Source organism: Enoplosus armatus, chromosome 5, assembly GCF_043641665.1.
Source record: "Enoplosus armatus isolate fEnoArm2 chromosome 5, fEnoArm2.hap1, whole genome shotgun sequence".
Lineage (NCBI taxonomy): Eukaryota > Metazoa > Chordata > Actinopteri > Centrarchiformes > Enoplosidae > Enoplosus > Enoplosus armatus.
The window spans coordinates 6,984,953-7,000,990 of record NC_092184.1 but is presented as its reverse complement, the minus strand read 5'-3'; the positions used below and the strand labels follow the sequence as shown (position 1 = coordinate 7,000,990).

Sequence of the window (16,038 nt, the reverse complement as noted above, 5' to 3'; positions counted from 1 at the left end):
TGCTATCTTGCATGATACCCAATAGATAGTCAATAAACCGTAACAGATTTCAGCTGTAAACTACATAGTACATTCAGTTGACATGACTCAGTTGACTAAAACCATTACTTTGGGATAAGCGCACAGAATTTCAAGTGGCAGCCCTTTTGTTTTTCTTTGCATCTTTGACAAAACAAAATGTCAAGTCTTGAGTGTATCTGTATACTTTTACTGCGTTTAACAGGATTGTACGCATGTTTATTAACAGCACACCTTCACTTAGAGAGGATAGCGCATGTTGCATATGGTTTTCCACTTTATACACTGTGATTTATGTTGCCGTGCTCCAAACACTACACTAATAACCCATTGGCACAGTGCTGTTCTGTCATGCCGGGTAATTTGTCTTGCTGTTCAGCAGATAATTCTGTGGTGACGATAGTAAATCATGACCAAAGACAGGATTTTGACCACATGCAAACCTGCAAACTCAGAACAACACAATCGCCTGTGCAACATTAAGCATGCTGGTCCTGGTCTATTGCAATTATCTGAAGAACTACTGTCCACAAGAGGGAAGTGTTATCACATCCATAGGCCTGATCCTGTTTGTTTGCTTCTGAGGAAAAGGATGAACTGGCTGAGGAGTGAGGAGGAAGGAAGGAAGGAAAAAGGGGGGCTGAGTACGGTTAGCCCCCCCCACACACACACATTCATATATAGTTGAAGATGAAAGGAAATGTTTCAATTACTTCTGTAAGTCATTTCTTTCCTCTAAGACCATCACAAGAAAACTCTTTCTCCAGTGTCACTTCCCCTACTTTTAATTTACAAAACGTTACCTCACTGTGGATCATATTCTAGCTTTCACTTTCCCACTCTGACTTATTTGCTAGGTTTGTGGTTCACATGAGGTCTGGGATGCTGCTGGAGTCATTGAGGGGGATCCATGTTGGTGCCCTGCATGTGAGAAATACAATATGTTCTCCCTTATTTAACTCATTTGAAGTTAGTTGCTGTTTCACTGACAGCCTGTCAGGTGGTCCTCAAAATGTGACACGCTGCTCTGCTGGTCTTTACACATGGGGGAGAAAATGGAGAAAATGAACAAAATAAAATAAAAATGTAAGGCAGCTTCCTCTACAAGAGTGAGGCTATGCTTTTAATGTAACCATTTGTTTAAGGCATCACAATGTCAGTTTTGGTTGTGATTCTCGTTTCCCTTCAAGGTTTAGGTGGCTGTCACATGAGTGGTGTCTCAGGCTGCATAGTTTCAATTCAGCATGACTGTACAGGCTGTGTTACCGTGCTCCTCTCACACCCCCACCCTGTCTCCTCGGATCCATCTCTTTCCTCCGAGAATAGTTTTTATAAATGCATCACCTTCTGCTCCGAAAGACTCGTTTTAATGACGATCGACGAGAAAAAAGAAAAAAAAAGAAAAAAAGTTTGGCGGTCACTTCCGCGGGGGGGGGGGGGGGGGGGGGGGGGGGGGGGGGGCTACCAGTCTGCTGTAGGGTTTTTTTTTTTTTTTTTCAGGCGACGCTTTTTGCGTTTTGCAGGACAATCCAGGCTCCTCCCTTTGCACAACGTCACCCGATCCCGATCTCTCCCACAGCGTCAGCGATAGTCAGCAACACACTGTGGTGGCAGATCAGCGGGGCGGTGCGCATAGCGGGATAAAGCTCCACTGTATTTCATCCAAAAAAAAAGAGAAGGGGGGGCATCCTCACCGTTCGCAGAGTTACAACAACTTCACCGGCCTGGTGTGCGGATCTCTCCGGCTGGCCGTGGCTGCAGGCAGGGACAACCGGGAACTTGAGGAACTAAAACAGGGACGGTGCCGGCAGAGTGTCTGTTAGGTGCTGTGTCAATTTTGCAGACGGAAGAGAAAAAAAAGGCGACATTTCCCCCGAGGAACTCTCCCAAGTGTTGGAAACTTCCCAGCGCTGCATCGATCGAGGACCTCCCGCCCACTTTACCTCTGATCCCCGATCCTGGAAGGGGGGAGAGAGAGAGTTCTGCAGCCGCTGCGGTGGATGGAGCAACAAAGGCTAGATGGTTAAACTAGAAGAGCTGCTTTGACAAGAACCCAACCTTCCTCTCCTCGCCCGCCGTCTCTTAAAAGACTCCATCACCTAAACGGCAAATCTGCAGCCGCTTGGATCTCATTTTTGGGGGACCCGGCCAGGTTCTACTTAGTGCAAAAACTCTCCGCCAGCCAGGGAACCGCCGCAGACGTGAAATTGATGCTTTGGTACGGAGAAGCGCACCACCGATCCTCTAGTTGTGTCAAAGTCTCCTACTGCTCAGCGAGGGAGGTAGACTAGTTCGGGCCGAAGTGGGATTTGCAGAAGTTACATGCTTGGTCTTTGTCGTCTCGAGTGAGCCCCGTTCATCCACTCTCAGGTTATCAGACAAGATCCGGATAGTTGAGGAGCCATGGCGATGTGTGTGGGGATGTGGATACTCCTGTTAGCGCTGCACGTCCAAGGTAAGCCGCAGAAAACAGACTCCATCATCATCTGAGACACATCTGCCTCATTTTGTCATCACCTCCCTGCTCCACAGTGTGTGTGTGTGTGTGTGTGTGTGTGCGAGCGCGGTGTGATGTTTTGCAATAACACAGACTTGATTAATGCATGAATGGGTGGATCGATTTGATTGCCTTGGTTTGTGTTTTGCAACAGGATGTGCAAATGAGTGAGGGAGAAGTGGAAAGTGTTCCCAGTCTTCAGAATCAAGCCCTCACAAAACGGCTGCAGAATACTTATTTGGCTGCAAAAATAATGAATTTACCCGGGCAGCAGGCAGATGGCGATATGCGCGAAGCGTGTAGGCCGGCAGTCTCCAATAAGTTTTCCAATATCACATTGTAATTGCAACTCGGAGCCACAGAGTGCTCCTGAATGACAACTGAAACCTGTGGCCTGCTAACCCCAGCTCCCGTCTGTTTGTTGAATATTGTAAATCACTAGAATTTAAGGCCTAATTATGTCCAAATGTGAGTGAAATCCACGGGGCTTTGCTGTTTTCATATTCAATCCTGATCTTTTCTGAGGGAGAGTGACTCAGGAAATGATGACATTTGTCTTTGGCTCCAGTCATACTCTGAGAAATTGTCCTGAATACATAATAGATTTTAGGAGACAGAGAGAGATAGTGTGTGTGTGTGTGTGTGTGTGTGTGTGTGTGTGTGTGTGTTTGTTGTGGGCGGAGGATGAAGTGTTGAGGGAAGCACTGGTTGGTTGATAAATGGAGTGATAATTTGACATTGATCATCCTGACATTAAAGCTTCCCAAAGTGGGCCTAATTATTTAAGCACATGCTTAATAAGTGTATTTGACTCTTATTGGAAGCAGCGTCATTACTCTGGTTATATTGACAACCTTCTAATTGGAAAACAAAACAAGCCAACAACAAAACACCATGAATATACGCCCCGTGTGTGTGTGTGTGTGTGTGTGTGTGTGTGTGAGAGAGAGATCCCTTATGCAGAGGGGTTTTAAGGCTTAGCTGGAAGTTTACTGGTTTGTTTACATCTTGGACAAGTAAATGCTGTCTGGCGCCCCTATTTTAAGAAAGGAATGGAAGAGGGTCAAGTGTGGTCAAGAAAGGTCGTGTTTTAAATGGCACTGATATCCTCATTTTCTCTGACAGGCTGCAGCATGTACATGTTTACTTGCTTTGGTGGTCGTTGATCCTTCTCTAGTCTAATGAGTCCGAAAAGTCTCTTCTAGGCAAATATTTAGTCACATCTGGGCTGTTTTTTTCCTTCTTCACCTCCCTCGAGCTGGAGAACAACCAAGATGTTGACCTTGTTCGCGGTGAGGCTCCTTATGGCGTCATGTGTTTTAAGACTGATTGAATACTTTGATCAAAAGCCGCGTCTGATTTACATTGAGATGAGCCCTTTGCTTGTGGAGAAGATCAGGATTAACTAGTTCCCCTGGGATTTGCGGTGGAAGTCTTTTGAAGCTGTTCAATCAAGTGAGCGGAAAATGTCTCAAAAATTGCACTTAAAGCGTCCTGGAAATGTCTCATTTGAGTAAAGCAGGAGGTGTTTTCTAAGTCTAATTAGACACAAATACACTTTGCTCTTCTTTCTTTTTTCACTGCTGTAGTTTATTTAAAACCAAAGTGACTGCATGATTCACACATCTTCTTGAAGGGAAGGGCTTGGATTTCTTTTTTATTTCCGCAGTTGTTGGAACCCATTTCTTTTGACATGCAAAAACAAGAATTTGATCTTTCACCCCGTGGTTAAAGGGCGCTGCCATAAATGCCCACTGTCTTTGATGGCCTAATTGATATACAACGTGTTCCAGACTCTTCCCTCATCACCCAAGCACAAACAAGTGGGGGAATGGCCTCAACAAATGCAAGTAGCAGCAAACCCTGTTGCAGTTGTCCATTAGGGAAAGCCATTTGTGCTTGTCATTGTAATAACCATTTCTAGAAAACACAAGAGTGCCAAATTCATAAACAGAAAACATTCCGAGCTGCTCGCCAAACAGATTATCAAAAAGGAACAGTGAGAATAATGGATCTGTGAATAATAACGGCAGCTCTGCTCCTGATTTCTTATATTAGTGCTCGGTCTCTCCAGTATTCCAGACTGATATTTAATTGAGTGTGAATTGAATTAGCAACCAGGTGGTTGTTTATGGCTTGGCTCCATCCTCGGGTCCTGTTGCTGAATGAGCCCATATAGATATCACTCTCAGCGGTGGGATAAGGAGATTTTCCAGTTCTAATTCCTCATCTTAGTTGGATTAAACATTTGGGAAATGAAAGCTGAATGGTGGACAAGCATAAACTTTGAATGTGCTATTATTCAGGTAGGGGAAAATTGCAGTTGTGAATTATAATCTTCATAATAAACTTGGCAGCGTGCAAGCTAAAATCATTCTGCTGGAGACCCCTGTTGTTCAGTTCTGTCAGTCATTTCAAGCAGTCTCTCATATGAGTTTCTCCAGAATGTTTGCTGGTAAGCTTCTCTACAAATATCGCAACACAGCCGCGTTCGTTTTGGTGTCATTTTCCTTTAACTGACTTTATTTGCTGTTTGATTCTCATGTGGCGTCCCCTTAGAAAAGTGAACCACGGGAGATGATTCCCGTTTCGTTGTGATTGACAGCTTTATTGTTTGGGCTCTTTCGGGTTAATTGTGCAACCAACTGCCTGATTTCGATGCACAAGCACAAGACACACAACAGTTCATTTTGACTCACGACAAATGGTCACATGCTGTGCGGCTGTGTATTTGTTTTCCAGACTCATTTGTTGCACATTGAAGTCTACCTTTGTGTATGAAATAGTGCCGTTCTTCTTCTTGGATTGATTGATTGATTGAGCAGTCAGGGGGTCTGAGGACAAGCGCAGGCATGTTCATAAATAGTGTTGCAATTGATGTTTAATGTTGAGCTTTGAAACAGGCAGCAAAATGTTTCCTCAGATGGGCCATGAAACAAACACTGCTGCCCCCCTTGGAACATTTTAATTAGCATTTTGACTGCTAATTTTTTTTCTCTCTTCTGAAGAAAACTGTAATTGCTGGTCTGTGGCATTTTGCATGTCATTTGGATGACAGTGGTGATATAGAGAAATGGAGAGAGCCACTATGGGATTGTTGGGCCTTGATGGTTTGAGTGTGAATGCAAATTGCTCTGATCGTCGCTCCTTTGGGGAGTCTCCCTTTGGTCCCTGCTGAGGTGATGGATGGGAGAGAGAGCTCCGAGTCCTGGGAGACCAGCTTGAGGGGAGCTGACAGGAGATTAAGCTTCGCTTTTGCCATAGGAACTAATGGATGCACTTGGCCACTCAAACTTCATCTCTTTGAGCATTTAGCTCATTGTGGTTCTGCTGTCAGCTCTTTAGCAAATCCTTCTCAAAACACTGTGTGAAATGTCTCTGTAAAGCGCAGTTTCTTTTTTATTTCTGCTATGACTCTGGAAATGAAGTGGCCCTTCATTAATTTCAGGAGCTGCGAGTGATTCTTCTTTTCTTTGGCAAAATATTTGAATTAGCTAAGTTTTGTTCCATACACCACAGCAGTCGATCCAAGAAGCACATTCTCAGTTTTCTTTGTAAGTTCATGATGCACATTTCCAGCCCCTGTGGTCTCTGCATAAAGGCTGCGTATCACAAAATAGATGAATAAAACATGACGATAAGCACTGAACCTAAATAATGGAAAGGTTATGACAAAATGGAGTGTTCTCTGCGTGCAGAAGACTGCACAAATAGTATTAAAGACGGGATGAATGTTAAATTAAGTTCACCTCTCTCAATTGTTTGGAGTCTGTAGTTTATATGCAGGATTTTGGTCATGATAAGGAATAAATGAATGTCTCAAGGCCTCGAGTGAGGCGCTTACAGCTCTGCTGCATGTCTCTGTGATGATAAAACAGTGTGGATCTGATCCCCTCGTCACCGTATGAAGCTATTTTAGGGGATGGGGAAGTTTAGTCAAATATCACAAGTAATGTTTGTCCCAGACGTCGACTGTCTAAGGTTACCAGATAGCTTGTTTTGTCAGAACATGCAGTTCAGTATCATATGCAGTGTTTTCATTTGGTTGTCATTGTGGTGTTTAGTGTCTGTTCGGTGTCCTCTGCTGCTCCTTTACTTTCTTCACAGCCGACAGTCACCATATTGGATCAGGATGGAAAACACGTTTATCAGCAAGCTGCAGCTGCAATTTTATGCTTTAAATCCTTGAAATTCTTCTCTGTTTCAACTCAAATCGCCGAATCAGCAAAGTAAGGAAAAAGGAAATCAATAAAGGGGATCAAATCTCGCCCTGAGCTTTTCTGATTTGGCATTAATCTGTCGAGTCTTTTTCTTTCTATTTAGCCAATCCTTGTCAAGGGATTAAATGGTTAAATTCCTGTTCTGCTCTTGAGAATGAGAATGGCATTGACTGACAACACTTGTTCCACATTTTCCTTGCCATTTGTCAGATTGCTCTGAGCAGATAGAGAGAATAGGCTTATTATGGTTCCTGAGTTGATGTAAATCTTCTCTGAAGAAAAAGTAAATAATTTCACATGTTGGAGGGATTCTGACAGTCTGCACTGTTTTTATGTGACACCGTCTTGGCTTGCTAGCAGAGTTTCTTTGCACTCTTTCTCCCTTAGCTCAGTTACTATAGCTACCTGTAATCAGTCATTTCAGTTAGAGGCAAATCATGTTTATGTCTTCACAGGAACTGCATCCATTTCTGTGTTTTTCCAAGCCCCTGTGTGAAGGGAACACAGGCTTTTAATGCATCATTTTAATTTTTTTATGCAGTCGTCTTGTATTTTCTGCTTCACTGGTTTAAAAAAGGAAACCATATGGGAATACCGTTTTTTGCTCATTGTGTCTGGGTTTACAAATGGGGCATTTAGTCACGGGCTGATCTGGGATTGAGAGAGTGGATAACTCCTGGTCTTCCCACTAAGGCTGCATGCCTTTTAAAATTAAGCAGATCTGATCAGTGCTGCTCCCACCCCCCTGTGTGACTGCCTGAACAAGTCAATTTACAACAGGCAGCTGGGCTGATGTGCCTCCATTAAGGAGCAAAGAAGTCCTGATAACCAGTCAGTGAACAACCTGCTGAGTCTGAGGATAAAGCAGAAAATGGATCTTGTAAGGCGGAAATACAAAGTGTGTCTTGACCTGACACCAGAGCTACAGAAAAATCATCAAGCCGTGTCGTAGAAAAAATAAAAAATGCTTTTTCTGTTACCTGATTGGCTCGATCAGCTTTGAGGTTTTGTTGCATTGGCTGTGAGCTCGTCTTTGGTCTGCTCTCTTCTGTATTTCACTCTTCTTCGTGTTGTGTTGAGGTGGACTGGGACTCATTTTAAAACTTGATGGACTAGTTGATGCTGTTGCCATGTTTTCTGCTGTTTGACTCAGTTGAATTTTGTGCTGACTTGTGCAGTCTGTTGACAAGAGCTGGCCTGCAGCTCTGCCTCTTACTGTCCTGGGTCAGGCCGATATATCAGTTGGCTGATGTATTGGGACAGTCTAGGCCTTCAATTAAATATTTGATGGAAGTTTCTCACTGACAGCAATATCCTTCTGATGTTGTTCTTTGCCACTATTTTATAATTCCACTGTTAAGAAATAATATCATGTAATTGTTCAATCATTTCAAGTAGAATTCATTTTCAAAGTCCTCAGAGTTTCTTTCTTCCAGCCTTAAGTATTTGAAAGAGCCGTTTTACTCTTGGTTTCATTGCAAATTTCTTGTTTTAGGCACTCAACTGCTGGATAAGTGGCTTATCTATCCTGCAAAAAGCAAATTCTGATGAAAATTCTTACATTTTTCAAAATGTGTGACCTCAAACGGGTCAACTTATAAGACATTGAATATTTGCACAAACTATCTCCAGCTTCTGACAGAAAACATCCACACTGCCTTGAAAAACCGTATCTGTCAATCCCATTACAAGCCTTCCAGCTCACCCACTGCACATGCCATCCACTGATAAATACCCTAGGGGTGAAGCTGAAATGGAATATTAGCTTGCAGAACACATTCAAATGAAAACATTGAACATTTCAAAAATTTTGTTGGAAGTGTTCAGAATCAAAGTAGTATCGAAATTTCTGTCATTGTCACACAGCACCTGGGGTTTCACGAGGCTCACAGCTGATCTCCTGCCAGAACTTAAAATGTTTCTCTTTTACTTTCTACAAACTTGGGTGTACCCCCCGCCCCCCCCCCCCCCCCCCCAGTCCTCCCCACCTCCATCTCTCTTCTCCCCTTTCCTCCCTCCCCCCGTCTCCTCGCTCTGCATTTGAGGACGGTGCTTGCTGAGACTCGGCTTGGTTAGCACTTGATACAAAAGGGGGTTTGTTTCATGAAATGTTTCCCTTTTTAATGAGTGATGGTGTTCGCTCATTTAATATTCCGCACTGATATCTCTCCGGGAGCTGACTGTGCTTCAAAGCAACATCGTGGTTGTAAATGGGAGTGGGTGAAGGGGGGCAGCACCAGCGGTGGTGTATACGGGGGGTGGGGGGGGTGCTTAGAAAACACAAACACAGGTTTATTTATTCTCCCTGACATATAGCTAAGCTTCCAGTGTGCTGCAGCTTGGTGCAAAGCTCCTTAGTGCCCTCGTCCTGTGCAGACAGACTAGCAAAATATGACTGATAACAGGTCAGCTCATATTTCTCTCAGTGTGCGTCTTTGATTCATGTTTGCACCGCTTCCTGCTGTGATCGACATTAAAGATAATTGCTCAATTCAAAAAGGATTTCTATTGCATAAATGTGAACATTTCTGAGAGTTTTTTGGCTATTATTTCTTCACTCCACCTGTGCCACAGCTGACATGATAGTTTCCCAGCGCTTGGCATTATGCTGAGATTGAGGTCAACCTACATGAGTGGCAGAAATTCTTCATTTTGTCTGTTTTCTAGTGCACATGGTTCAACTTAGCTGTGAAAGGGATGCAGATAAACACAGAGATGGCCTGCAGTTTGGCATTGATCCTTCCATTTTGTTAGTAGGGTCTATGCCAAAGCAGCTAATGTAGTCTGCTATTGATTCCCCAGTTTCAAGCCTGGCTGGATTTCACTCCAATGTTTCATTGTTTTCAGAAAGTCAGGTGTGCCAAATGGCTTCTACCTTCTTCCTGTATGCCCTGTCCTTTTTAAACCAGCATTGCAGTGTATGTGGCTATCAGTAGATTATGTATTTAAATGTGTCTGAAAAAGAGGTGGGTGTGTGGTTGAGTAATCTAACCACTAGCCCCTCCTCAGAGCAGGGAAGGGGTTCTATTTATCCCTTTATCTCGGGCTGTAACAGACAGAGTCTGCGTCAGCACCACACCTATTTAAACTATTGACTTGTATGTGTACAAGCAAAGCTGTAAGGTATGGCTGTGCTGTGCTTAAACTATATTTACTCCTCTATATTTACTCCTCTACACCGTATGCCAGTAAAAGGAAGAAAACAAGGGGAACATGCATTAAATTCTGTTCTTTTCATACCTGACATTTATTAGGAGAAATTTATAGGAACGTGGACCAAAGGGACTCATACTCATAAATAGAAGATGTGCTCATACCCTCCAGAGGTCTCCATCACAGAAAGTGCACACAGGGCTGCTGCAGTATCCCTAATATATTATTTTAGGGACTGACTGACTGGAAAGCCGGTCTCCCTCATGAGGACCTGCTGCTGTACCTGTCTGTCCTCTACCACCCTTTGTATCTTCTAGAGCCTATCCAACATATGAATATTCATATCTGAAATGTTTCTTTTTTTCTTCGGCCGATATTTGTTGCTGTTTTGGTTTTACGTTGCACTAAAGAAATGTCTAAGGCAGGATATTTCACAGTTGAAGAATGGATGTTATGAAAGATGACAGCAAATATAAGATAATAGATTTTGAACAGTGACTTTATGCAAATTCAACTTAAATTAAAAACATGAGGGTCAAATATGAATGAAAATGCATCCCATAATACCTTTATTGCTGCAAGTTTTAGTTTCTGCCAGCATGTGTGGTGGCAGCAGTATTTCTGGTATGTACTTAATTTATTATTTTTGGAGAGATAAGTAACAGCTCCTGGTGAGCATTGCTCTTAAAAGAATCAGATATGATGATGTTTTTCACTTGCTATTCACACAGGGTTTAGGTTAGGAGTAGACTGCCATGGTAACTGAAGTAAGGTTGAGCTATGGTTAAGTTTAGAATGATCCAGGTCATAGTTGACCTTGATCTGACTTCTAGTCTGTGTTGACATTTTGTCTGGGTTACTTTTTACTGTTTCCCCTGAAGGTAATCATTTCTAATGCAGAATAGTTGCATATAAAACGCCTGCTCTACCCCCCACCCACTTCTCTCCTCCTCCTCCTGACTTCTTCTTGCCTCTTCCAGCTGAATAACTTTGCCAGGGGTTTCCACATGGGAGCCTCCACTCTGGCAGCACGCTGTCTTGCTTGGCTACGGGTTTGCAAGTGGAATTAACCAGTCAGGAATCTGGAGAGGGCTTTGATACCAGTAAAGGAATCGTGCAGGGCCATTTTGTAGTTCACAGCAATTGTCAGTTGAGCCATGAAGATGCCAAATGTCACGTCAGGCAAGGGAAACAGAAGGTTGGGGGGTCAAGGGTTCCCCCCTATCCGGCCCACGTGTCGAACATATGAGGCACAACATTTATATGATGATAAGTTATGCAGATATAAGTGGCCACAAGAACACCCACTCACTGACCCTGCACCCACATAGCTCATAGTCTCACAGATGTGTGAGAGTGAACAGTGCATTTTCCTGCCGTTATTGATGTATCTAAGTTGAATTTCTCCCCCCACTTTAACCATGTTCTGTTCACATAGAGCACCAGCATCGTAAATATTTATTTGAGATGGAAACAGGGGCTTGCAATTGTTCCCGGCACTGTGTACCTTCTTTGTCAGCATTGTGATACTGAAAATAGAAGCTAAAGAGGAACAAATGTTTGAGTGTGGAACTTGATATAGAGGCTGTTTAATACCGCAGCAAAACCCTTAAAATACCTTCCGTCTTACGGCCTGCAGACTCACACCCTTCAGGAGGCCAAGTTTTAAATTGTTCTGCAGAAAGGGTTTAAGGATTTACCTTCCTTCCTACGTTGGAGGAAAAAAATTTGCAAGGGAAAATAACAGAATTGATATTTACATGTAGACCCTGCAGGGGATGGGAGTTGCAGAGGGTCATGCTGTTCCTGAATGAGGCCTATGTCCAAAGGGTGATTCTAGTTTTCCTTGAAATAGTGTTCTTGGCTGAAGTTCTATTTAGGCACATTGGGCTGCTCGCTGGAAGAAAAGACTCAGCTCATTAGGCCTTTTTTCTGTTTCTATGCGGGAAGCCCATGGACCCCCCCTAAACCAACTCATATTCTCCATTAAAGCTATCTTCAAACAAACGTATTGCCTGTTGCATAATTGCAAGAATATTATGACACATAAAACAGTAAATTAAATTAAAAGCTCCATAATGTGCTAAAGATCATATTGTCTGCTAAATTAGTTTAATTAAAGCTTTCTTAATTTGAGTAATGAGTGATTCAGAAGCTCAATCAGATCTTTCATAACAAGCGGGTTCAAGTTGAGATGAATGGAAGTCCCATGTTTCAATAGACTGCCCAATATGCGATGAAAGTAGTCGGGGGATGAAACTGATTGGATTTGCCCCACATCGCCAAGGGTGTGTTTCATCCCCGCTGTTTGGGAAATTTTGGTTAAGCTGAAAAAAAAAAGAAGCAATTCCTGCTGGCGAGTGAGTGTTGCTCCTGCGGAAGTAATCCAAATAACAGGGGGTTGATTCTGTAAGTCGTTATGTGGGATTTAAAGGGTTAATCCTATTGATTGGGTTGCGGGATTTGCCTGTGTAATTCTGGTCGAAGTTTCTCTGACTTCTTACCGTTGGAGAGATTCAGTGTGTGAGATTCGGGGGCAGTTGGTTTGTGTGCCGCACTTCCCCCGTCACCCTAACCCCCTCTTTTCAGTCTCCCACAGCTGACGCTTCGTGACCGGCGTGGGGTGGATATTTGTTTTTGCTGGGAAGACCCGGGAAAGGGTGCACTGAGGCATGAACGCACGCGCGCGCATGTGTGTGTGCTGAGTGTACAAATGCATACATCTATGCGCAGGCCAGAGGCAGAGGCAGCTTCGCGTTGCCGGCCCTGCCCCCTCCGATCCTGACCCACTTTCTTTTCCCCGCTTGTCGCTCCCTCTTTAATTGCCGCGCGGCACACTGAGGCCATCTGCTCAACTGAGGCCCGTCGCCATGGAGATGCTGGGAGGCTTTTCGGATTTGCTGTGGACTGACCAACAGGGAAATGGAGGTCAGGGAATGGGGGTAGGGTGTTGGACAGTCATAGGGGCACCAGAACTGTGTTATGCGATACTCTTCTAGCAGTGCAAGAGTACACCTGTGTGAAACAAATGTCAGATCCTCTGAGTGCTTTTTTAAAAATATATCTACTTGCCATCAACACATATCGGCACAAAATCAGCTTTTCAGGATGTGTGAACCAGTGGATTCAATGCGCGCTGAGATTCTCCTAAACCTGAGACACAGACATGTTAATCCCTCAATTTAGCTAGAAACATGAAAATAATGAAATTTTGAATTACATGGATTTGATCTGGCACCAATAGTAAGCTAGAATGTCCCATACCAAACGGGAAAAATGAAAAAGTTTATAAGGAACTTGTTCACATACATTCCTGTAAGTCCAGAGAGGAAAAAAAAGTTTCCTGAATATTACAAATTACACATAACAGTTTTGCTACGAGGGCGTTTTTAGACAAAGGTTTATTTGTCCGTGTTAAGACTACTGTGTTGCCTCAGTCAGATGTGTATTTAGCGCCGTCTCATCTGCCTGCTCCGATCATATTGAGCCGTGTTCCTTTATCCTCATGAGTGTCTTTGTATATTTTGCTGCTCCTGCTTATTTCCTTTCCAATGACACGCCTCAGTGAGGAAGCAGTTGTGCTGTGTTTCCAATTAACACTCAGGCGTATTTCAGAGCCGTGGTCTGCACGGCTAGGTCGCCTCTTGCTCCTCAGTCTGTCAGCTGCACTTGCATCAAGCCAGCCCTGCGTGTTGTTTAAACATTCAAATATTCCATGCCTGCTCCTCAGGATCATTTGGCCAAATAGCTAAATGTGGTGTTTTATTCCAGGAGAATGTTTTACTTAAATGACTCTAATGGAGTCTTGGTATTGACCTCTGGCTCATGCACAGTGCTGAGCTTTGGGAGACAATCTTTATATGTACTCTTCTTTTAAAGGTCAATATTGGTGGCTGTCATTTCTGTGCCATTTATAGGTCAATACCTCATTAGTAATCTCGTGAAGTTTGGATCAAATGCAGCTGCTGTCTTGTCTGAGCTTCAACCATTTCCACTTTCAAGTTCACAGCAAAGCCACAGGATTGTGTTCCACTGATGCAGAACCTGACATGTTTAATGTCGTTTAGTTAAGAAACGTTCCTCTAGAGCTGTAACTAAAGATTATTTTCATTATTGGTCAATGAATTCTTTCAAATTGTTTCATCTATAAAATGGTAGAAAATAATGAGAAATGTTACAAGAGCCCAAGGTGATGTTTTCAAATTGCATGTTTCATTCAAAACCCGAAGATATTCCCTTTACAACGATATAAACAGAGCAGCGAATACTCACATTTGAGAAGCTGGAAACAGAGGATGTTTGGTAAATTATCCAAAATGTTGTTAATTAAACATGATTAATTGACACATTGTTCCAGCACTACATGGGTCTACCAATGCTGTTGCTGCACAATACCGTAGCTTTGGTAGGTGTTAATGTGACCAGATATGTGTGTTTGTCTGTTGTCAACACGTCGTGGCAGACAGACTAAACCGTGGAGGCAGGTGCGCACCTCCTCCATGAAATTCTACGACATTGTGGTGTCTGAGTTACTGTGTGTTTCTACTAGATTGCTTAACAAAAGTCAGACCTCCTACGAAGGCTGTCAGAATCGTCGGACTTTGATGCCGTCACTATCTGCATAGATGCCTCAGACAGCTCATTTTGCTCCTCCATCAGCCGCCAGTGACAGACTAAAACAGGAGGCTGTGACAGCGGAAAAGGTAGCTCTGTCAATTTAAACTCCAGTGAGCGCTTGATCTCTGAGCTGCCCAAATGTACAGTCGGAGTTGAAGTTAACAAGACAATGTACCCAGTGCCTGTAATTGGACCAGGCCCTTTTCGGCAGTGTGAAAAGATAGAGAGACCGTCTGTCAGCCTGCTCTCCAGTCAAGGTCACAATGTCGAGCGCTGGATGTGTTGTATTTGCTACCCGTGCCCTTCGTCCTATCACAGCTTATCCAGCTGCAGCTGTGCAGAGGTGGGGTGAGAACTGCTGCACTCTGTGGGCAGCACACTAGATTATGTGCTCGGAGAGATTAATCAAATCGTATGAAATTATGCTCTGAAAGAGTGACCAAGTAAAGTTTCCTCCAGCCAGTCTTGCTGACATATGCCCCTTCAACTGAGTTGAAACGTTGTTCTGTTTGTCAAAAAGGCAACACATTCATAGCTTGACATGGTGCAGTGATGAAAATTAAACTGTATTTCCAAAGTATTATGTCATGGTGCAGCACTGTGGATGGACCTAGTTAGCTGAAGTGATTTTCAAAGTCCTTGTTGTGCCAAACTCCTGATTGCAATTTGAATGGAGGCCACGCTAAAGGAGGACTCTAATTACCCCTCCTCAAGTACAAATGCTGACTATGCAGTGGTGCCTTTTTGCTTTGTTTAACAAGGGACGTCGCCTGCCTCCTCTGTCCTTAGCTTTATCGCTACTTTTAGTATCATCCAACTCCGGGCTCTCGCAACCGTGTCCGTGGCTGTTTATGCTCAGAGAGTTGAACTAAAAAGAATTTCATTCCCTTTTTATGGACAGCAGGGGGAAGAAAGGTTCTTCACTGTTCAACAGAATGCAATCCACTCCACTACTCAACAGAATATTTATTTATTTACCCTCCCGATGCCATTTTAGTCTGCAGAATCCCTGGAGAGGAAAATGCATTAAGCCACTCACTGTATTTACTTGTGTTGGATTGATGCTGATGTGTGAGGGCAGGTCAGAGGATGGAGGATGGGAAATTGATCATCGGTGAATGAGTGTCAGGGGAATCTTGATATCCACAACTGCTTTTCACGCTTTGAGCTCGAAGAATCCATCAAGCAGAAACTTGGTGCCATCTGAGAATACAACTATTTACCACATAGATTAAGACATTGCTGTTTGTCCAGGCATACGCACTTCAGTGGTGCGCTTTATTTGACTGTACGGGATAATTGACTCACCCTGCTTGTTTGTACCCTCCAGGTTATTATCACTTGCAGTAATCCCAAACATACACACATCAGGGTACTGAGCCCGGGTACATTTGTTGTCATGTTTTCCTCTCATATGAATATAGTGACGACATGCTCATGCAGTGTTAAAATCAGGCCATTACCCAAGTTACACTTTCTCTAAAAGTATGCATTTGTAAAATAATTGGATGTATCACAGGCTTGAATTCCCTC

General features: G+C 43.4%; 1 protein-coding gene across 2 annotated transcripts in view; it reads left to right on the top strand.

Annotated features, from left to right (window-relative positions):
* The first annotated feature begins 1,639 nt into the window (after nt 1-1,639).
* The window catches only part of nectin1b (nectin cell adhesion molecule 1b), a 131,534-nt gene continuing 117,135 nt past the window's right edge, over nt 1,640-16,038 (top strand). For both annotated transcript variants that reach the window (XM_070906247.1, XM_070906248.1), the window contains exon 1: nt 1,640-2,473. In XM_070906247.1, coding sequence (XP_070762348.1) covers nt 2,422-2,473 — 52 coding nt within the window. In that variant the 5' untranslated portion in view covers nt 1,640-2,421. The remainder of the gene's footprint in view (nt 2,474-16,038) is intronic.